This window comes from Perca flavescens, chromosome 13 (assembly GCF_004354835.1).
Source record: "Perca flavescens isolate YP-PL-M2 chromosome 13, PFLA_1.0, whole genome shotgun sequence".
NCBI classification, from domain to species: domain Eukaryota; kingdom Metazoa; phylum Chordata; class Actinopteri; order Perciformes; family Percidae; genus Perca; species Perca flavescens.
This window is the reverse complement of record NC_041343.1, coordinates 8,826,006-8,848,694: the sequence shown is the minus strand read 5'-3', so window position 1 is coordinate 8,848,694 and position 22,689 is coordinate 8,826,006. Positions and strand designations below refer to the sequence as shown.

The following is a 22,689-nucleotide window of genomic DNA, read 5'->3' as shown; positions in this document are numbered from 1 at the left end:
AAAGTAGTGCAGCCCATTTACATCCCCACTCAGACAGCCACTCTGCCAGTAAAGGCCCGGATATATTTCTATTGCTGCACAGAATCATAGTTTGTTATTCTGGGAGGAGGTAGGTGGAGGTGGGATTGATTATGCCACAGTATGAGGGTGGGGGCAAATCTAGTAGCTAGTAGCTTTATCAAGGTTCAAAAAGTTTATTGTCATATGCACAGACAGAAAGCATGTTTCCCTGCACAATGAAATTCTTACTTTGCTGTCAACACTAAATGTCATACAATAAATACAATATCACACAAAAAATGAGGCAATAAAGTTAAAGTTGAAATAGTGCATTTCTTAATAAAAGCAATAAAAATGAGGTAGTGTAATTTTAAATAAGGCAATAAAATGAAACAGTTATGTCCCTGGTTGCAAGCTCCAATTGGCTGTTTAGGAGTCTGATGGCAGAATGGAAAAAAAAAGTTTTTTAATCTTGAGGTCCTGCATTTCACACTTCTGTACCTTCGTCCTGAGGGCAGAAGTGTAAACAGTCCATGCTGGGGGTGGGAAGGATCTTTGAGGATGGAAGCAGCTCTCCTGTGGACTCTGCAATGGTAGATGTTCTGTAGAGAGGGCAGTGGAGTCCTGGTGATCTTCTGTGCAGTCTTCACCACTCTCTGCAGGCGTTTGCGGTCCATGGCAGTAGTGCTGCCGTACCACACAGTAATGCAATTGGTCAGTACACTCTCGGTAACGCAGCTGTAGAAGTTGTTGAGGATCTTAGGCGACATGCCAAACCTCCTCAGCCTCCTCAGAAAATACAGCCGCTGTTGGGCCTTCTTGACCAGCTGTGTGACGTTAGTGGAGTGGCATTGTGGAGTGCCAATGTTTGTGGTGATACTTGCTGATGTCCTATTACCAATCCTGACCGACTGAGGCCTGCCAGTCAGGAAGTCTAGGAGCCAGTCACAGAGTGTGGGGTGCAGACCAAGTGTGGACAGTTTGTGAGTGAGTTTATGGGGGATGACCGTGTTAAAGGCGGAGCTGTAATTGATGAAAAGTATCCTTAGATATGAGTCCTTATTTTCCAGATGAGCGAGGGAATAGTGGATGACAGCAGCAATGGCATCCGAAGTGGACCTGTTGGGCCGGTAGGCATACTGCAAGGGGTCAAGGGTGTCTGGTATGCTGTTCTGAATGTGGGCCAGCACCACTCTCTCGAAACACTTCATGATGATCGAAGTGAGTGCCACTGGCCTGTAGTCATTCAGGCAGGTGGGTGTGCTCTTCTTAGGCAGGGGGATGATGGTCGTGGTCTTAAAACACGAAGGAACGATACACTGGCTGAGGGAAAGGTTGAAGATGGAGGTGAGCACATCAGCCAGCTCATAGGCACATGCTCTGAGGGCCCGCCCAGGAATGTTGTCTGGTCCTGCTGCTTTGCGGGGATTGATCTTCCACAGAGCTTTGTGTACCTGGATTGTTGAGATGGTTGGTGGAGGGGAGGGGGGTTGGGTGGTCCAGGTGTGCGTGGTCCCCCTTTCTGCAGTGTAGCTGGGAGCCTCAAAACGGGTGTAAAATGTGTTGAGGTCATCCGGCAGGCTGTCTGTTGAGGTGATGTTGTTGGTGGTGGACCTGTAGTCTGTGATGTGCTGTGCTGCAGGCCTTGCCACATCCGCCCCGAGTCAGCAGTAGAATAGAAGCTGTCCAGCTTCTCTCTGTACTGCGTCTTGGCCGCTGTGATGGTTTTTCTCAGTCCATACTTTGCAGCTTTGTACTTAATCTCATCACCCGATCTAAATGCAAGAGATCAAGCGCGCAGCATGTGACGAACCTGAGTATTTATCCAGGGCTTCTGGTTTGGAAACTTCCTGATTTGTATGGTAGGCACGAATCAGGAAAGAAACTCCACATCTGGGGAACAGTATTCATCAACCGTCCGTATATCTCCACACCACGAGTTGCTGACAAACACACACACACCTCCCCCTTTAGCCTTACCGGACGCTGCAGTTCGGTCCCCTCGGTAAACAGTGAGTCTGTAGCTCAATGGCGGCCTCTGGGACTTTGTCGGAGAGCCAGGTCTCGGTGAAAATCAGGGCGCAGAACTCTCTGATTTCCCGTTGAGTTGTAATCCTGGCTCGTAGCTCATCCATCTAGCATGGAGCCCTCCTCTCTTGCCTCGCTTGCGTCACCTTCCCCGCAGCGCTCTCCTGGGGTCAGCCAACTCACTCAAGCCCGGTACTTCGGGATGGTTTCGGTGATGGTTTCGGTGGGGACTCTGGGTGCGAACAATAAGTTGTAACTCCGGCAGATTAAAACTATTAAAAACAATGTGTCGTGAGTTGACGATGTCCAGTAGTGCTTGTCGGTTGTATGTTAGCAGTGCATGACATTTGTGCACTGCAAAATAATCAAGAAACACACAAAAAGAAAGAAAAATCCGACATTTAAGTGCTGAGCGAGCAAACACGCCTGCCTCGGTGGGCGCCATAACTACCGTCTTGCTAGTCTTTTCGCAGCTAAGAATGGAGGTCATATTAAGATGAAGGATTGACCGGGCTGGAGGTTTACAGTTTTTTTGGATTGCTTACACACTAAAATTAAAAGTAGTACACTATTAGCAAAACCTTACACTCAAGAAGCAAAACATCAGCCCATATTTGCACAACTATAAGCACATTGTCAAACTCACACTTGTTGCAAAACTCTACACACAGTGATTTGCAAAACACTAAACACACTTAACATACATTACACACAAAAATCTATCATGAAGTCACTTCCTTGCAATACCAAAGCACTGACTGTCAAATTACCGCACCTTCCAACCAATTGGTTCAACACAGTCATCAGGTGTGCAAACACTTGTTTGCCTAATTGTAGACACACCAATCAGGTGTATAAGCACTATAAAAAGCAGCAGGTGAGTTCATCGGTCTTCAAGCACAATGGAAATAGTCAGAGAAAGAGTAAGACGAGGAGGAGAACGAGGAGGAGGACGACAAGGAGGAGGAGGAAGGTGAGGAAGAGGAATCAACAGAGGAGGAATCAACAGAGGAAGAGGAAGAGATGGAGACCATGCTGGAGGTAGAGATAGAGGTAAAGGTAGCGCTAGCGGTAGAGGAAGAGGAAGAGGAAGACAAGAAGGTGCTCAAAGAGGAACGAATCTGACAAATGAGATCCGCGCAACACTGGTTGACCACGTTGTCAACCACGGCCTGACGCTGAGGGAGGCTGGACTGCGAGTACAGCCAAATCTAAGCCGATACACAGTGGCAAGTGTGATAACAACATTTCGACTGGAAAATAGGTATTGTAAAAATATCATCATATCAAACACATCTGCACGGTTTCAGTAACTGCTTACAGTACTGTATTCTATGCACTATCAGCACTTCTGTTACCTTTTCCTGTGAAATTACTGTACTATTTTGTATACTGTTTTTTTTTCTACATAGGATTGAGGGTCAGGAACGACAAGGGGGAAGGCCTCCTATGTTCACAGAACAGCAAGAGAGTGAGATAGTAAACGTGGTTTTGGCCAACAATGCTATAACACTCAATCAGCTCCAAACTAACATTGTCAATAACCACGCCAGTTTCAACGATATCCATTAGGTCTCAACATCAACACTGGCACGCATCCTCAAAAAAAAACATATTCAAATTAAGCAAATTTATCGAGTGCCTTTCGAGCGCAATTCCGACAGGGTGAAACGACTGCGGCATGATTATGCAGAGGTGTGAGTGTGATCTTGCATACTGCCTCATAATATTTTACTGTACTGTATATGTATACTACATTTAAACTGAACTACACAATTTTGCCTGACACTGTTCTTCAGAGAGTTTTACGAATGGATGGAGAGGAGATCCAGCATGAGTTTATTGACGTAGATGAGGGTGGGTTCAACCTGACGAGAGCACGAAGGAGGGGAAGAAACATCATTGGCCACAGGGCTATAGTCGATGTCCCAGGGCAATGTGGGGGTAATATCACACTCTGTGCAGCCATTACACAGAATGGGGTCCTCCACCGCCATGCCCATATGGGCCCTTACAACACAGCACTCATACTTACATTCTTGGACCAATTGCACAACATAACAGCAGCAAATCAAATCGATCATATGCAATACATTGTTGTCTGGGACAATGTGTCTTTCCACCGCTCTGCTCTGGTTCAGAACTGGTTTCAGCAACATCCACATTTCACCGTCCTATATCTTCCACTATACTCTCCATTCCTCAACCCTATAGAAGAATTTTTCTTGGCATGGCAGTGGAAGGTATATGATCTCCGTCTCCAGGCTGAGGTACCCCTCATCCAAGCCATGGAGGAGGCCTGTGACCAGATGGAGGTAGCAGCAATGCAAGGATGGATTCGTCATTCAAGACGTTTCTTGACAACATTGCCTGCGATGTTGATGAAATTCTCTGGACAGATCCAGCTAGGCGAAGAGACAATGTCTAGTTTTGTTGTTTGTTTTTTTTTACAGTAAACTTACAGTACAATACGTAAAGTGACATTTTGTTACAGTATTATGAATCTCCATGTCAACATTTTGGGCGTGTTGAGAAATAAATGAGTTTCTTCAGTCTGCAACATTGGTCTTGTGTAGTGTTTGGTGAATTTACATTATATTTGTACTTTGTTGATGGTAGCCTACTCTAATCATAGGGAAGTAGAAGTGCTAAAAGTGTTTTAGGTTTATCACAGAAGAGTGTAACTCATGCAAACAGTGCAAACAGAGTATAGTAATGCAAGTGTGGTTTTTAAACAAAAGTGTATAGTTTTTACAAGAGTGTTTAATTATGCAAAGGATCTGTAGTGTTTTGCTAATTGTGTGTGTGGTTGTGCTAATTGTGTGTAGTGTTTTGAAAACATGGGCCCTGTTTTGAAAATCGTGCTTAAGCAATCCAAAAAAACTGTAAGCTGAGCTGATCAATTCTGTGATCATAGGGAAAAACCATGATGTTCTGGTTGCACCCACATTAGATCTCTGCACAGAACAGTCGAACAGTAGATCCATTTCTGTTTGCTAATGAAGTAACGTCGGTCTCAGACGTTTTATCAGATATTGAATAGGTTATGTAAAGCCCAGGGTCAGCTTCCCCATTCGGTTCGGGCAGTGTGTAAGCCTGAATGGCTCTCAGAGGCTTTACACACTGCATTCCTTTCTTCCACCCTGGGTTCACATCAATTCTGCAGGAAATCAATGTGGGACAGCAGTAAACAGAGTTATGAGCTAGCTCATCCATGCTTACTGCTGGCTGTTTACTGCTAGTGTGTACGAATATTAAGCTACAGCTGAGGGGCCTAGCCTGTCAATAGCAATAGTCCCTGTGGAAAAGATGGCATCTGAATAAAAAACCTCCCAGCTGAGCAAAGTCAAACACGCTAAAGGCAGTAGTATATTTGAGGTTGTGATGAAGCCTCCTATCATTTAGTAAATCTAACGGTATGGTACGGTACATCATCTAGATCTATACAGAAATCCCTTTTTGCTTGAAGTTGCACAGCATCAGTATGGACCTAAATTACGATGACATTTTCCCTTTTTCAGTTAAAAGTCACTTTTTTCCTGCATGTCACATAAATTTGAATTTCCTTTCGAATTTCAATCAAAGTATTGAATTTCAGTGCAGGTAATACTAACGGCTCTGTGAGGCTGTAATTAGGCACACAATGACAATGTTAATATGCTGATGTTTGGCAGGTATCAGGTTTACTGTGTTCACCATCTTAATTTAGCATGTTAAATGTAAATGTGTGCTAACATTTGCTAATTATTTAGCACTAAACACAAAGTAGGCTACACCTGGGGCTGATGGGAATGCCATTAGGTGTGCAGGTATTTGATCATAAACTAAATAGAAAATTAAATAAAATGTTGGAGGATCACCAAAGTTATTACAATGCACCCGGAAGGGAACATGAATGTGTGTACACACTTTCATGGCAAACAATCCAATAGTAGTGGAAAGATTTCACTCTGAACCAAAAATGTCAACCTTGTGGTGGCGCTGGAAGGAACATCAGGTGATCACCAAAGTCATAGGCTTCATAATCTAGAAACCCCGAATGCCTGTACAAAAGATCATGGTAATTACAGTAATTGGAAAGTTGTCAACCTCATGGTGGGGCAAGTCAGTGGGGTTCATCCTCTGAGGACCAGGAATGTACAAACTTCTAAGGCAATCCATCCAATAGTTGTTGAAACATTTCAGTCTGTTAAATATTAATATTAACTGTTAATGCGTTGGATTTTTTTTATTGCTGGTGGCAGTAAGTATCAGGAGGCCTTTAGCACAGTTTTGCCCCGAGGCCAACCCATGGGTTTATTAAGGCTTATTTCCCATCATGCTTCAGACTACAAATGTAAAGTCACAATGTTGAGCAGAGGGATGTAGATTACTTCAGAAAGAGGTCTATACTGTGTGTGTGTGTGTGTGTGTGTGTGTGTGTGTGTGTGTGTGTGTGTGTGTGTGTGTGTGTGTGTGTGTTTGTACAGTAAGGGCCTGGGGGAGAGTTGAGTGTGAGGCGGATTGGGGTGGGAGGATAACAACCCTGCAAATTACAGCCTTCTTCAATTTTCCACATCAAGGCCTTTCTGGAGTAGCCTGGTGCTACCAGACTCTGGTACATTTCATTTGTACAGAGTCTGGCAACTCTCCATTGACAAGTGTTAACTTTCATGAAGGCGGGTACTCTGTTGAAGTTTAGAACTATTGGATCTGCCCAGAGCCACTCTGGATCTGCCATAACCAATCGCTAACGTTTGGTTGTGACGTCGGCTTAGCATCGCTAGCATTCGCCTTAGCCAACTCCTTCACCACTAACTAGCTGGAAAATCAAACTTTTCCTGAACCCCGTGGGGAGGAGGACCACAACATCATGGCCACCAACACAACTCAGCAAAGATTGTTCTTGCATCGGGCTTTAACTTCTAGATATTTGACAGCGTTGCCACAAAGGACCGAATGGCTTTGCTCGCATCTTTCTCCGCCGCCATTACAGAACTACAACTGTAACTAGTGCACGACCTCAACGTCATCGTTCTCAGCCACTCCCTCTGTTCACTGATTGGACCGGTAAAGATTTGGCCGGAGAAAACCCAAGAATATACCGCAAAACCAGACTAGTACTGAAGGAAAATGAAAATTAAGTGGAAGAACGTAGGAAGGCGGAGCCAGGCTATTTCTGGAGATGGAAAGTTGCAGAATTTAAGGCAAGCTCTGAAATCCCAAATTGACCCGACTCAGAAGTGCCCTTTAGATTGAACTAATGCGAAAAGCAAAACAAAGCGTTGTCAATAATTCTCTCCCTCAGCCTTCCTCCTCGTTTCAGCCTGGTCTGGTCTAACGTCAGACAGCGGCTGAGGTGCAGAGGAGGGAGGATCATTAGTCTAGTCTGTGAGACAGGAAGCATCAGCACCATTACCAGTCATTAGTTCACAGACAGCGTTTTCCCGTCGCCACCACCACACTGCCTCTCTCAATCATTCACACAAACATTATGATGGAGTGACTCAGGAGGGCCACCGCACCCACATCCTGCTGTTTCCCATGTTTGTGATGGCTGAAACAGTGGCGTTTGGGAGTGTGCGAATGTCTGTCTGTGATCTGGACGGAGACTACACACGCAGTCATTTATTTTGGTTCCTTTATTTCCATCTATGCTCGTCTCAGATGACACACTCTCCCATGCCACCTCGTGCTCAAAGCTATACAGCCAGGCTTAGTGCTAAACAGACGGACATTTTTGACAATTATCATGCCAATCTTCGCCTCATTGGCTTCCAGCAGAGTTTAAAATAGACTTGCTACTGATTATTTTCGAAGCTTTGGGGTTTAACCATTCCCTGTGTATTCAGAGAGGGGCATTGTCAGTCAAAAGGCAAGGATTCAAATTAAAATGTATTGCATTTTTGCAATTACGGTCCATATTCCCTTGAACCAACCGCCTGAATACATTATTAGACTGGCAGGCCATTTCTCATAATCTCTTTTATAAATCAATTTCTGCTTGCATTTGATATTTATGGCTGTCTAGTTTTATTAGATTCATTTGCTAGAATTAATTTAGCATCAATGATCCAAAACTCTTTGGGTTCCCTAATAAATTAAATGAAAAAAGAAGAAAACAAATGACAAAAAGGAGGCAGGGTGTATAGCGAATGCAAAACATAATTTGTATTTGAATATGCACCGATGATGTGCTCTGAATCCAGATTTTTTGCAGTAATATGCACCTCCTCCTCTTAATTGTGACCTGATTGACACAATGTACCCTAAACCTAAAACTACTTCTTCTCAGAGTAATAACTCAAACACGCAGACATCAGCACTCTTTACAACAGATACTGTATGTCTTAAGCCGTTTAGAAATAATGCGCTCCAGATTCAGTCTTGTTCTGATGTATCAAAGTAATCCAGGCTAATGCTAGTAGAGAACCAGCAGGACTTTTCATGATGCTGATGTGACAGAATGTAAACAAATGGGCAATAAACTAAAAACACGGACGTGTAGATTAGTTTTAATATTCGGCGTGGTTCATCCTTAATAACGTTTCATTTGGTTAGTTGTGCAGTACAACATAAAGCTTGACAGACGTTGCAGGTTATTTTTTATTTCATGACCTTCATGAAGCTTGGCACTTGACACTAACTTTATTTTCTTCTGGGCCTCCTCCTCTCATTGCATGCACAACCTTCAATTTCCAAAGAATGGGCCCAGTGTATTTCTGACGTGTATTGTGACCTTCTGTTCTACTATTGATTTTAACTCGGACAATAAAGAGTTGCTGCTTTTATTTAGACTCAGTTTAGGCTTACTTTTTTATAATTTTTTGAAGGTGGGGTTCAAATAGACAATGTTTTACCAGCTGCAACATTAAAGTGATTTACACATAAATGTATTAATAATCATCAAATAATATAATATACTACTTTATATTTTATATAGAAATTGTGTGAAGTGAAAGATCTGAGTACTTCTTCCACCACTGCCAATACGAATACAGATATTGTTGTGACATAAAGAGATACAGAAATAGAGAGTAGCTCTGCGTTACACCCCTAATACACACATGACCGACATTAAAGCCTGGGTTGGTAACTATTTCCAATATATAAGTAAGTTTCCAATATATAATAAATAACTTATTGGCTCTGAAAAAGGAGCAAAAAAGATCCATCATCTGTAGCTGCTGTGATCCTGTAAAAACGCCCACCAATCACTGCCTCGTGGTCCGCTTGGAAAGAACCAATGAAATGCCTCCTTGTTCTGCTGCGCGTACTCTACCCCTCCCGTGTGCAAGCTTAAGCTTAATGTGCGTCGTCGCCACATTGCTAACAGCAGTGATGTTTGTTTTAAACATTCGGTATGATAGAATTAGCATTTTGCTTACCGGTGAATGAGACATGAAGTAAAATTGTGGTGCTTTCTCCGCTCTCCTCTGAAGCAGCGACGCAGCGGTGCAGGGGCAAGGGGTTAGACGGAGCCCCGACGTGATGCTACTGTCAAATCTTGCTACTGTAGCTTTTCAACATTACCAACCCTGCCTTTCAACCTGATACACAGTAACTTACACTGGTTGTGTGTGTGGACCATCTCTGGTGATGACGCCCTCCTTGTCCATCAGCATTTGTCTGAATGTGCTCACTTTCTGCCGAATCTCTTCCTCTGTGTACCTGAGGATGGACACATAAAGACACAGCAGTTAGTAGAGGCACACACACACACACACACACACACACACACACACACACACACACACACACACACACACACACACACACACACACACACACACACACACACACACACACACACACACACACACACACACACACACACACACACACACAAACACACACACACACACACACACACACACACACACACACAGTATTCAAAAGCTTAAATTCTGAGAATAAATTGAAAAGTTTTTCCCTAGTAATCTGTGTAGTGAGCAGAGCATGAATATAAGTATGTATAAGAAAGTGAATGATGAACATACTGCAAACTTAAGCAGCTGCTTTTAATAACAGCACTGAATGCAGCAGGGGCACTGGCGAGGCTAATTGTCATCTGTCATAAGTGCCAGATGCCTGTGTAGGAGCTATGTTATCCCCAGCTATCACACAGTGTTTAACAAATGGCAACAACCGTCCTCTGACCGTTTCAAAAATGACACCCAGCCAAATTATGTATATTCTGATGACTCACTGTCAACCTCCCCCGACCCCGGTGGGTTCCTTGTTCAGGCCCGGGCTGCATGTCATGTTTTATTGTGTAAGCTAAGCACTGAGTTGAGAGCAACTGTGGGGCAGTGTGAGGACCTTTCAACAAGCTGCCAGACAGAATACTGCACACTGCTGCAGCGGGGGAAGCAATTACTGTCTGTGTCACATTTTAGACTTGTATTCATATTTTCTAATTGAGAATATCTGGCTTTTTCAGATGTCAGTGGGTGCAACCAGACAGCATCAAAACTATCAGTTATACTCTCATTTCATTGTGATGTTATTTGCCGCAGTAGATAATGAATGAATCAAACGCTCATACAATAATTCATGCATACAGCTTTGGGCTACATCCTCCCAATGTGTTAATAACACAAGTAACAACCTCTGACCACAGGCCTGCCACAGTAAGACTGTATCTGCTGACAGCTTTGCGATGGGGGACAGGAATAATTCTACCAGCTTGTCTGAACAAGTGAGGCAGCCACAATGAAGTAGCTTCTGTCCTGTGCCATTCTACAGATGGACAGGAGTTATGCATGTCTGTAAACCTGACAGCGCATGGCCTCTATAAAGCACTGGACACCGAGCTGATCTCCTAGTGTATTCACACCATCTCCACACCATCGTCACATTCTGCTCTGGCAACGGGATGTAATGAGCTACAGAGAAACATAAAGGGAGAGAAGAGGACGGAGGAGGGAGAGAAATAATAAAGCCGTGAAAGTGTAGCCAGGAGCCAGACATCACAGAATTAGACTGACTGAAAGACTCAGCCAATAATATGCTGTAGTGTTCATATTAACAACAACAAGAGCATGTTTGAGGGGTGCCTGGGATATACAGTAGCACTATGTTCAGAATTAAGCCTTAGAACTCATCTCTTCGAGTCTCAACACACGGATATGTGCAATTTGCATCTTTGGTAAATGTTAACATCTGAAATGTGTGCTCCACTTGCAATTACCAAAGTACTGAAGAACGGTCTTTCACTTGGTGCTGAAACACACACTCTTATTTGGTAACAGTTTATCTTGTCTCTCTTCAAAGAGCAGCTCAACATTTCAGGGAATATTTGCTATTTTGCTGAGAGGGATGTGAGGCAAAGATACTGTGCGAGGTGAAAGACAGGCGCATGCCAGCTATTGTAGTTTGGCCCACTGATTTGGCCCACTTATCAACATGGTCAGCATTTGGAGCAGTACCAGTGATTGTGACACAGCTCATAGAGGTAATTGAAGTACTTCAAAGCCCTTAGCGCCCCAGTTGCTCCCATCCAAAGCTCTGCTTAGAAATCATAGAAAAAAGACAGAACTTGCCTGAGAATCATCACGTTTTTAAGTTTTCTTCATTATCAAAGTAATGCAGTGATAGTTGTCTGTACAGGCATTGGTGCATTACAAATAGGAAGCGCTAAAAGCCAATTCTGCATACTTTTAATGGTGCCAGTTTGCCAAAATGTAAACAAATATAAGCTAAAACACATGGCAAGATGTGGCTGCATGGCAAGAAAATAATTCCTGTTTATATTTAGTCTTAGGGAGCCCTGCAAACTTTCCCGTTAAAGCATTAAGATTTCTCTTTAGTTGGAACTAAAAGACCTGACCCACACACAATGAAAAATAGCCCCAAATCAAAAGTACACAAATGTATGTGGGTATGTGCTTCTGGCCATGCAGTTCTTTTTCCTGCTCGACAGGTGATAAAATCGGACATGTGAGCTCCACTTGCATTAAGGAAAGTGCACAGACTCTTACTTGGCAACAGATCCTCTTAGCGGGACCAAATCTATAAACTGGATTGTAAATTAGCTTGTGGCTCTATTCAGCGTGGAAATGGCATTAGTCTGAGGAGTGTTTGCTGTTCTCAGATTAAACATAGCAGCTGATACCATGTATTCTGAGTTTGGTGCTATCAGCGCATTGAAGGTATGGAGAATGAGATTAGGAGAAGTGCGATGGAGAGCTGAACTAGCTGGATGACGGCCCAACATAGACAAGAAGCCAGCCGGTGTGACAGCACCATCAGGTCCTGCTGTACGGCAATCTCTCAGCCCAGCAGCTGTCAACTCAGCACAATGCAGGACGCAAACACACACTTTATATTCATGGCTTTCCATGCACATCGCAACAGCCATCGCCAAACGTTAGCGGCTTCCCGACAAATCTACAGCGGTCCCTGGGTGCTCTCAGCTGTCTGTATCGAGGGACGGTGCGCAATAGGTAAAAGAGTGAGAAGGATAGGATACTGGCTGAATGCGCACAGGCCAAACAGACGCCGTGGTTGTAGGGCTTTCTCGTTCATATTGTGCTGATGATGGTGAGGATGTTGGAAGTGCCTGCAGCTATCTCCGCTGAAGCAAAAAAAAAAAAAAAAAAAGCGGTGTCAGAGCTTGTGAAGCTCAAGCCTGTGTTGACATGTGACCTACAGAATTTCTTCTTTTTGCTTCTTTCTCTGTCCTTCATTGAATTGCTCGACCATGAAGTTCTACACACGATGGGTCTAGCTCACTAACCAAAGCCAGAGAGCGTAGGCCCAGCAGCGGTGCTGCTTCAAATAGAGCTGGGGGCTTAGAGGTATGAGCCAGGAAAATCCCCCATAGCACCTGGGAATGCTTGCAAGAACCTGGTCAATGGTGAGTCACCTACATAGATAAAAACATCTATGGACAAAAGAAGTCTGAGGAAAGAAGACTGAAAACTATTTCTCACATGATCGCTTAACTATTGAGTTGCATTAAAGAGAAGTCAGGCAGGGGTCCATAGTGGAGCTCTGAATCAATCTGTGTAAATGGCCACATATCGGATGTTTGTCAGTGGCTATTATAGGATGAGCACACTGCAACTACACATCTGTCTTCTGCACATTTAATTAGCACTTCTTACAGCTGTAAAGGTAGCTGCTTTCAGCCTAATACACCATCTGTTCTGCCCTGACAGTGCAGAGGAGAGGCTGATTGGAGCGGTCACTCTCAGCAAGGCTGGGTAACACTGAATTCATATTGAAATGAATGTTAAACTGAGCAAACTGTGTGTTTTCATTGCGTGTGTGTGTGTGTGTTTGTGTGTATAAGGTGTGACTGTTCAGAAGCCAAAGTGGAGCCAAATGAAAGCCATTTAGCCCAGACCCACTGCCTACAGCATGGAGAGTCCCAGTGATTTGGGTGGAGATAGACAGAGGACATCGATCAGCGCGACGGGCTCCCCGCCACCCCAGCCATGAAAAATCACCACGATTAAAGAACTTGATTGGAGTAATTAGACAGCTCCGGGCACCCACAGATCCCCCCCCTCCCCAATTAACTCACGATCCAGGAAAATGAATAGTTGTGGCCTGGAGACCATCCGTTTGCTGATAGTCATCGACTTGATGAGGACGTGCCTACGTGTGGGGCGTGTGTGTGTGTGTGTGTTTGTGTGTACTCCTTCAGAATGCCAGGGATGTTTGTGCGCTCAATATCTGAAGAGCCTTTTTCTGCAAGTCGTCCCCAGGCGCTGCCGTGCACCTATGAAACTCTGCAGCCATTAATCCTGCTTCAAAGAGCACAGAGGCAAAGTGATGCCAATGTAGTTAGAAAGATTGAATGGTGCTGGGAACATGGGAAGGCAAAACTGAACACCCCCACATTTTCTATTTCAGGGGCAGAATTAAAGCGGCCTACCGGGCCACAGTGAAATTGTTTAACTCTCGATTGGAGAGGATTTTCAATTGATGCTCTTCACAGTCATGGATTGTCTGGTTAGATAACAGTTACTAGATATAGCAGACAGAAAGAGTAGACCTTTCTCTCACTATATAAAGCTGCCCTTTTCACCTCCCCCACAGTGTAAGCAGATCAATGGCTGGAGCAGCACAATCTGCCATTGCCACTCTTTCTGATTGCTCATCTTCTCTAAGTCCTCCGGCAACAACAGCATTTGAAGTTATTTCGTCTAGCATGGAGCTCCTATATTGGCTTGGGCCCCCTCCCGGTGACGATGTATAAAATGGGTGCCTCCAATTTTCAGTCTTATAGGACACAGGCTTATCGTCTTATTACACAGGCTTTGGCTTGCAGGAAGACCTCCATCAGAGCAGACATAGCTATTTGCTCTGGCCTTAGAGCCTCAGAGAGCAGCTCTCTCTTAATAAGATCCAAGCTACACTCCTGCAATGCTAAAAGTGTCACTGCAGATGCTATTAAAGCAATACCACAGCAGTGGTGGCCAAAACACAGCAATTTAGCTCCTGACTACTACCTAAACCTAAACCTCTAAACCCCTTTCCTTTCTGTCTCAATTTACAGTAGACTGCTCGGTCTTGAAATGAATTTGCTTGTACGTCATTATGTATATAGTAGAGCCACAAATTCAGTTATGCATCTCTGGGTTATGTTGTGTCCTTTTTGCTTGTGCCAGGCTACACCTCTCTACTCTGCTTTCAAACGATAGTCATTTTCTAATACACACGCGCACATCTTGGTGAAGCAGGAGGAGTAATATTTTCTGCCTCGAATTTAAAAAAACTCGTACCATTGCCAGAACACAAAAGAAAGGCCAAGCACACGTGCTGCTCTGTTGTGTGTGTGTGTGTGTGTGTGTGTGTGTGTGTGTGTGTGTGTGTGTGTGTGTGTGTGTGTGTGTGTGTGTGTGTGTCGGTGTCGGTGTCAGTGTCAGTTTCGGTGTGTGGATGAGATTCAAGCTCATTAGAGAGCTGCAAAAACGCTCAGACACCGCAGGAGTTCAAATCATGCACAATCATTATGCCTCAATTAGTGTGGAAAACAACCCTGAAATAGAATCTGGACCCTTGCATGCATAGCAGCCCTTGAGCTTGAAATCTGCCAGTGAACTGTGTTATCATAAGGCAGCCAAACTTGCTTGAAAGTAGAAAGTAAGCTTGTTGAGCTGTTCAGTACACGCACTGTGTCCAAGACAACAGGATGTTGTTGACGGTGCCTCACTTATGCACTGTACCATCTCCTCAAAGAGCTCCTCTAACAGAGTAAATGTATGAAACTTACAGCACATCCAATATACATAAAAGGGCAATGTTCCCTGTAGCGGCGGGGCACTCAGTGCACTAATGACTGTGGGATGCTACCAGGCCATGGATAGCTAAATGAACAGACTCCTTTAATTGCTGAGCCCGTCTAATTGGCTCCCAGGGTGAGGCCATCACTCATGACAGACTATTTATCCTGGTTTGATCTCTGAGGAACAGCACGGCTGGATTGGGGGTGTAAAGGGAGGAGGTTGAGAGTCTGCCATGCTGGCAGGGTTAGAGAAGGAGGCAGGCGTCCAACCTGCCCCCCAGCCTAATCCTTCACCGAGGCCTCAGTCAGGACGGGGACTCAGGGGTGACGTAGATTCTGAGCCTGCTGGCTTATAGCCACAACAAATGAAAACAGACCCCAGCCACCATTTTAATTGTGTCTAATGCCTGGCATTGCTCTCCCTCGCTTTCATCCCCCGCTCTATCCCTTAATCCTGCACACATGCACTCACGCTCTCTCATTTAAAGAGGAACATTAGAAATTGGAGAGGCAAGGGGAGCTGTGCTGAGCCTAGCTGGCAAATGAGATTCTCCTTTCATTATAGCTTAACAAGATGACTCAAGTCCGTCCAGAGCTCTAACATTCAGCTGAGTGGCCGCCTGTCCTTCAAGTGCGACTGCCTGCCAGCCGAGCTTGTGCAGTGTGACGAGTGAGTGGAGCTGGTCAGCGTGAGTGTATGGTCTCCTTGTATTCTGCCATCATTAGCCAAGCTGCTGCCTGTTGCTACACGATTCCACTAGACATCATGACTCTTTTACAGCACTCAAACCAGGAGCAACTATGTCTACTCCGAGCCAGGAGATGAGCGGAGCGGGTAAATTCCAGCAGTTCCCTTTCAGCTTCACCAATCTGTCGTAGCTCCACCATCAGCAAGGCCCCACTGCCTGAGAAGCCCAGTCACACTCAGGGGAAAGAGAGACAGGTAGAAAGAAATTGTGGAAGAAATGTCTAATCCACCTTTGGCTACTCAAAGCATCTCAATAGGAGTAGTGATTCAATTAATCTCCATACTCTGACATGGTACACTCAGCAGTGGGAAAGACAAAACAGAAAAAGAAACTACTTTTTTCTTTTTTAAATTTGAAAAAAACACCGGTCCCACATACTGGCATTCAAATTTTTGTCTGTTACCTCTCGTTTCTAGCCTTGACCAAAGAAAAAGAAAAAACTCCCCTTTATTCAATTAAAATCACCCTCCCCTAATATATCAAGGATTAGCCAGCTTTCCATAAATCACAAATGTGATGTGAATAAAATGTCACGAGGTATGAGTGGGAAAGTGAATTTTCTCCATACCGTATTACAGAGCTCGTTGTTAATTACAGTCTCAGCTAGCCTGGAGGTTGCCTGGTAGCTGTGGTTATTCAAGCAGCAGTGTGTGTGTGTGTGTGTGTGTGTGTGTGTGTGTGTGTGTGTGTGTGTGTGTGTGTGTGTGTGTGTGTGTGTGTGTGTGTGTGTGTGGCGCGCAGATCAGCCTGAGAGAAGACTTGAGATTGTGGATTAAGGCAAACTGCAGTCACTACAGTTTTCATGGCCCTTGGCATAAGCACACACTGAGCTCATCCTAACTTTTTGCTGGAGGACACACATCATGCTAATGAAACAGGCTACGCTGGGTTGCCCTGTGTTCTTTGCTGACTGTCTCTATGGCAACCTCACTAGTAACCACTACTTAAGGAGGAGGCTATTAATACAAAGTTTAAGTGTTGGCTGCAAATATGAACAACATCAAGGATGAGTAATGCTGCATCTGTGCATCTGTGACATAAACAACATTGTGAAGCAGAAATGGCTGCCGCTGATGAATTAATTTATCTGTGTGTGTGTGTATGTATGTGTACATGGGTCTCATTTTCATTCATGATATCAAATGTGTGTCATTGCTGTAATGTATAATGAAGCTACATGGTACAATCTTTGTTCAAGGGATTATCAGGATTTCTTGCTCCCACCTGCTCAACCCAAGCTCCACACACACACACACACACACACACACACACACACACACACACACACACACACACACACACACACACACACACACACACAATTCAAAAGCTTAAATTCAGAGAATAAATTGAATAGTTTTTCCCCATGAGATGTTTCTGCATGTTTTACAGTACTTGTTTCTCACAATTTCAAAAGCCCAATTACCAGCACACTGTGGTTGTTATCACAACTAACTCCCACTGTTGGCCTGTGGGCAGTGTAGAATCCCAACACACATATAGCAGCCAGTCTCTTCTTTTTACCCGGCAGTAAGGCTCTTCACCACCTCTCTGCTTCTCCACAGGTACCCAACCGGCAAACATAATCCACTAGAACAGTGACAAGGACATGGTCCTTCACCGGCTTGCCGATTGTGAACATTTGCCAATTATGTTAAATGGGGCAGCTGGCCAAGCAGGAAGCACCCAGTTAACTGCCAAAATGGTCCCTGTAGAGTCCTTCAGCTAATATGGAACCATTTCTTGTTCCAAGAATCAGTTACCTCCAGGATCAGAGCTTCCCTCCACATTGGTTTCATTTGTTTCACGTCATTCTGTCCACAGCAAACTCGTCATCATACAAGCATCATACAAGGATGTTTTTATAGGAAAACAAAAACTACCGATGGGCGTTTTTTTTTAAAGTAATTTCCATTTTCTTATTTCTTTTATTTAATTTTTTTATCTCTTTCCGTTTAATAATATTTTATTTAAAAAGAAGAATGTATCTGTGTGTTGAAGCAATGTATGTGTTGATGTTAAACCACCTCCATGCATATGTTCCCGTGGTCACATTTTGTGTCAGATGAAAACACTGGCATGACACAATTTAAACACTAACCCCAGCACTAATGCGTTTGTCCTGTCACTTATTTGTTAGCGATGCCCCTGTACTGTCTGTTTGCCCTCTCTGTTTATTTGTTTGTCATGGAAAATCTACAATGAAACTTAAAATGGAAGTAATTTCCATTTTCGGTACTTTCATTAAATTATTATAGAGTACAATCTAACGTGAGAATAGTGTCCGAAATGAGTTTTTGATGACGTAGCGTTGAATCATGGGAGTTGTCTTCATTATTAAACAACCACCACTGCCGATAAAAAAAAAAAATAAATCGATCTGACGTGACTCAGGCAGAAATAATGTTCCCGGACGAGGTAATGTATTCAAGTTTTATTCACAGTTTTTCATGCTATGCCATTTCAATCTAATTAAATAGCCGCAAGTAATGTTAGCTAACGTTAACTTGCTAACCTACCATTAGATGAAGCGATTACCCATCCAGCTACTGTAGCTAACGTTATGTGGCAAATTCAATCATGGGATAGCCCAGCGCTCTTATCAGTGGTCAAAACAATCAATCATTCTAAAAATAACTTTATGAGCGTTTTGAATGTTGTAACGTTATTACCGTACATATTACTGTAGCTCGGTGGGTGGCATGAACCACTCGTCATAGTATTTGTAGTAAGATATTGACAGTTACAAAGCAAAAAATTAAAATAAGAAGCACAAACTCATGCCCATCCCTATGAAAACTATGAAGTTATTGATAATAACAGATTCCAGCTATCACAACTCCTGATAATGCATGTATCCTGATCCCATCCCATTTCCATAGCATGCTGCTAAAAATGGCCATGTCAACAAAACACAGCTGCTATGCACCATTTCCTAACAAAAACTCAGCCCCTTATGTTTACTTCACTCCTCTGCAGGGGCTTGGGTTGTTTTTTTCTTCCCAATATTGCGATGAAAATGACTTTTGGCAGGTAACAGATTTTGAATGTAATGTTTCGGTGCAGCTTGTGAACTCAGCCCCCCTACAGGTACATACCTGTCAATGTCAAGTGTTCTACTACACAGAGAATGCTTTCATAGCTCGCACTCCAAACAGCTCGACAATAACCGAATTGTAAACTAAAGATAAACAACTGCGGTTTTGCTGAAAACGGTAATGTCACTTGACATCAAATACCCAGTGCAACTGGAGTCACTTACTCGCTTGGTGAGTTGTTGTGCTTAATACATATTGGGCTTCATGCAAGAACATTTTTTATTCCTATTTTAAACTTTTTTTTCTTTGAGGCTCGCTCGTGCAAGTCTTCCAAGTCGGATTCAATAAAATCTCGTAGCACAAAACTTAATAAAATGACTTGTTTCTACTTGATGAATGCCAACTGTGCATGAGAAGCTTTCATAAGATTAGATCATTAGCATAATTGATGGCCCCAAATTGCTATATAAGACTACATGTTCTGCTCCGTTTGGGGACAGTTAGATTTTTCAAACATGTCACCAAAGATTAACAAGAAATATTTCAAGGCTTACTGTTGGAAATCAGCAGACGAAAACATAGCAGACGTAGCGGTGTCAGCAGTCAGATTAGAGTACTTGAAACGATTAGAAAATATGAATACAGCTGCCAACACCATGTCATCGCTGCTGTACTGTGACAGAAATAATGAAGAAAAGGTTTGAGGTAATGCGAGAAGCTAAAACAAGGTCGTTTGTGGGGTTTTCTTTTGCGGGGTGCAAAAGTTCCTTCCCGAGAGTATTTTGCAGAGGTACCGTTACTCCGTCCAGAGCTCAGCGCCGCCCAAGACGACTGTGATTGGTTTAAAGAAATACAAATAACCCTGAGCGATTTTTTTCGCATATCCCAGAATGTATGTATCTGTGGTGTAGCGAGACCATACTCCACAGCGCTGCGAATATTTAATAATAGACAACTAATGGATTCATCTTTGCAGCTCTAACTAAAACTACTGAACTACATGATTAACATTGTCCTTTTAAAAACGTAGATTACAGCTGCTTTAACTTTACAAATGGTCCCATGTACTCACCCCTGCTCCTCCATCATCTCCTGGAGCTCCATACATTTGAGCTCTACCCTCCTCTTCCTCTCATGGTCCAGGATCTCTCTGTGTGGCTTCTTTACCAGGACGGGTTCTGCTTTGGGCTGGTCCTCCTCCTCCTCCTCCTCCTCCTCCGTACCTGGCTGTCCCTCCTCTGTTTTCGCCTGTAGGACTGTGTTCGTTGCCGGCCCTCCTGATCCTGCAGCTGGTCCCGGTCCTGGTCCTGCCCCGGGGACCACGGGCTGGGCCATCCCGTTTGCACCATCCTTAGGAGATGGCACCCTCGCCGCATCATACATGATTACTGAACCCTGTGGAGACACAGATGATGGAGATAAACTGTCAGATCAACACTGTAGTCTGCTGGATTTTGGCAGTCTTAGACAGTCTTATGTCATGTTAATGATTTAACATCCAATCCCTCCAAGAACCCTCATTTGGGAGGATTTTTGTCTGTCATCAATTTATTACTAAACTCTATGCACTGAGAGTGGTGCTGAGAGTGAATAATTCTTATTCACATGGCATACATTTAGTAATATATGTAAAATTTAAATATTCTTTGCTGAAGACTGTGTAAAGCCCCCTGAAGGCCCCTTTATGGCCCCTGAACCGCTGTTTGTCAACCACAAAGCTGCCAACTGATCTCACAAACACACCAACATAGCGTCTGCACACTGTACACAACGTATTCGGATGGACAGTAAGCCACAAACACTGAGAGGTGAGCCAAGATGTTAATACCTCTGGACAGGCTGCAGCGTTTCTGCCTGAACTGAGCAGTACCCTTTGAAAACACTCACACACATCAACATGCTGTACACACACACACATGCACACACACGCACTTTCGGTACATGTAGACATGCTTTTCCAGCGACAGCAACTTCTGCTCCATGAGTCAACAACCCAGTAGCGCCTAGAGGCAGGTTAGAGGGGGGGAACCAAGGTCACACACCACCATACATGCAGCATGTGAGTCAAAGGAGGATAAGAGTGAAAGACACTAGGGCTGCCCAATTATCGTAATTGGAATATGGACTATCCAAATCGCGGAAATATTTGTTAAAGGCTAACGATGTGTCAAACCATTCTAAAAAAAAAGTATTATGGTGCTGCAGAGACTTCCTGGCCTACACATCATATCCTACAGACTAAAGATCCTTGCAAAAAAAAAAAAAAAATCTGACTAAAATCTTTTTTTAAATTTATTTTATTGTAATATTTTTTCAATGAAAATTAGAATAATGATACAAAAATGATCATTCCCTCCAATAAGGGGAATACTATCGCAATATCAGTCAAAATTATCGCAATTAGATATTTTCCTCATATCGTGCAGCCCTAGAAGACACTAAGCAGCTTGAGCACACAGAGTCTGGGAGAAGCAACAAAACAGGTGACAGAGGAGAATGGATTGACAATGTAAAGTATTGATTCGTCTGATCTCGTCTTCGTTTAATATAAACTTTGACTTACTTTCTTGTTTCAACACTGAATGCATTCTTTGGTTTTGACTCGCTCGACCATTGTGTTTCTGGCTCGTTGACTGATAAAAGGATGAGGTTGTCATTTTGGTTATGAAAATAAAAAAAAAGTGTGTTCCAATACAATTGCTGCGTGGACTGGGCGCTGATTAAGATGGATTGTCCTGTTAAGGCCACTGTAGAACATGCAGAGCCAGAGGAAGGCCTTCACCGGTCGTCTCCCTCTACAACTAATGGCTTCATTTTTCACCAAGGAGCCAAAAATACCTAGTTGAGGCACTTCATCACTGTCACACAAAAAGGAGGAGCGGAGACAGGATGACAGCAAGGCTGGATGGACCAACCTCAAGAACTTCAGTCACATCTTATCCCCACTTATTTCATCCAATGATTAGGGAGTGTGCGAGCAGCTCGTGCCATGTAGTCAGGCGGTTCTCTCTATCTGAGCTGGTTCTGGAAGTGTTTGACTGGTTAATAGGGATTTGCTTGTTTTTGAAATGCTGCGCCATGGTAACGAACCGTGGATCTGTGCGTAGCGACATGGCTCTCGGCTGACAGAACAGGTGGCAGGACAGCAGGAGGAATCATCGCTGAATCAATTTTACAGTAAATCAGCACTTGATATTTCATGACAGCAATCTCTCATCTGCACATGCTCGGCACAGAACAGCTCTGTAGAATATTTTAGCCCGGAGCGGACTTTAAAGGTCCCATACCATGCGCCTTTTCAGATTCATATTTGTATTTTGGTCTGAAACGCTCTGTTTTAGCGCCTGTCTCTATAAGCCATTCTCCCGAAATGGCCCAGTCTGCTCTGATTGGTCAGCGTTTTCGGCTCTTCCGCATCTGTGCTCTCTGAATCTCTGCCCCGTTATTGCAGCCGGGGAATGACTGTAGCAGCACTTTCTACCTATATATAGTATAGTTGTGACATCACACTCCTGACGGCTCGTTTAAAGGCACAGTTTCTGAATACGGGCTGTGTGCATTTCTCTGTGGATTTAGCATTTTGATACGTTCACGGTTTTTATATAGCACCTCGACCTGCTTTATAATAATAAAAAAAGACAAGGAAATCTCACCT

General features: G+C 43.7%; 1 protein-coding gene across 2 annotated transcripts in view; it reads right to left on the bottom strand.

The window, feature by feature from the left end:
- Positions 1 to 22,689, bottom strand: part of srrm3 (serine/arginine repetitive matrix 3) — a 91,020-nt gene that overhangs the window by 23,225 nt on the left and 45,106 nt on the right. For both annotated transcript variants that reach the window (XM_028595437.1, XM_028595438.1), the window contains exons 2-3: positions 20,107 to 20,429; positions 9,577 to 9,678 (exon numbers count right to left, since the gene is read on the bottom strand). In XM_028595437.1, the coding sequence (XP_028451238.1) occupies positions 9,577 to 9,678; positions 20,107 to 20,429 (425 nt within the window). The remainder of the gene's footprint in view (positions 1 to 9,576; positions 9,679 to 20,106; positions 20,430 to 22,689) is intronic.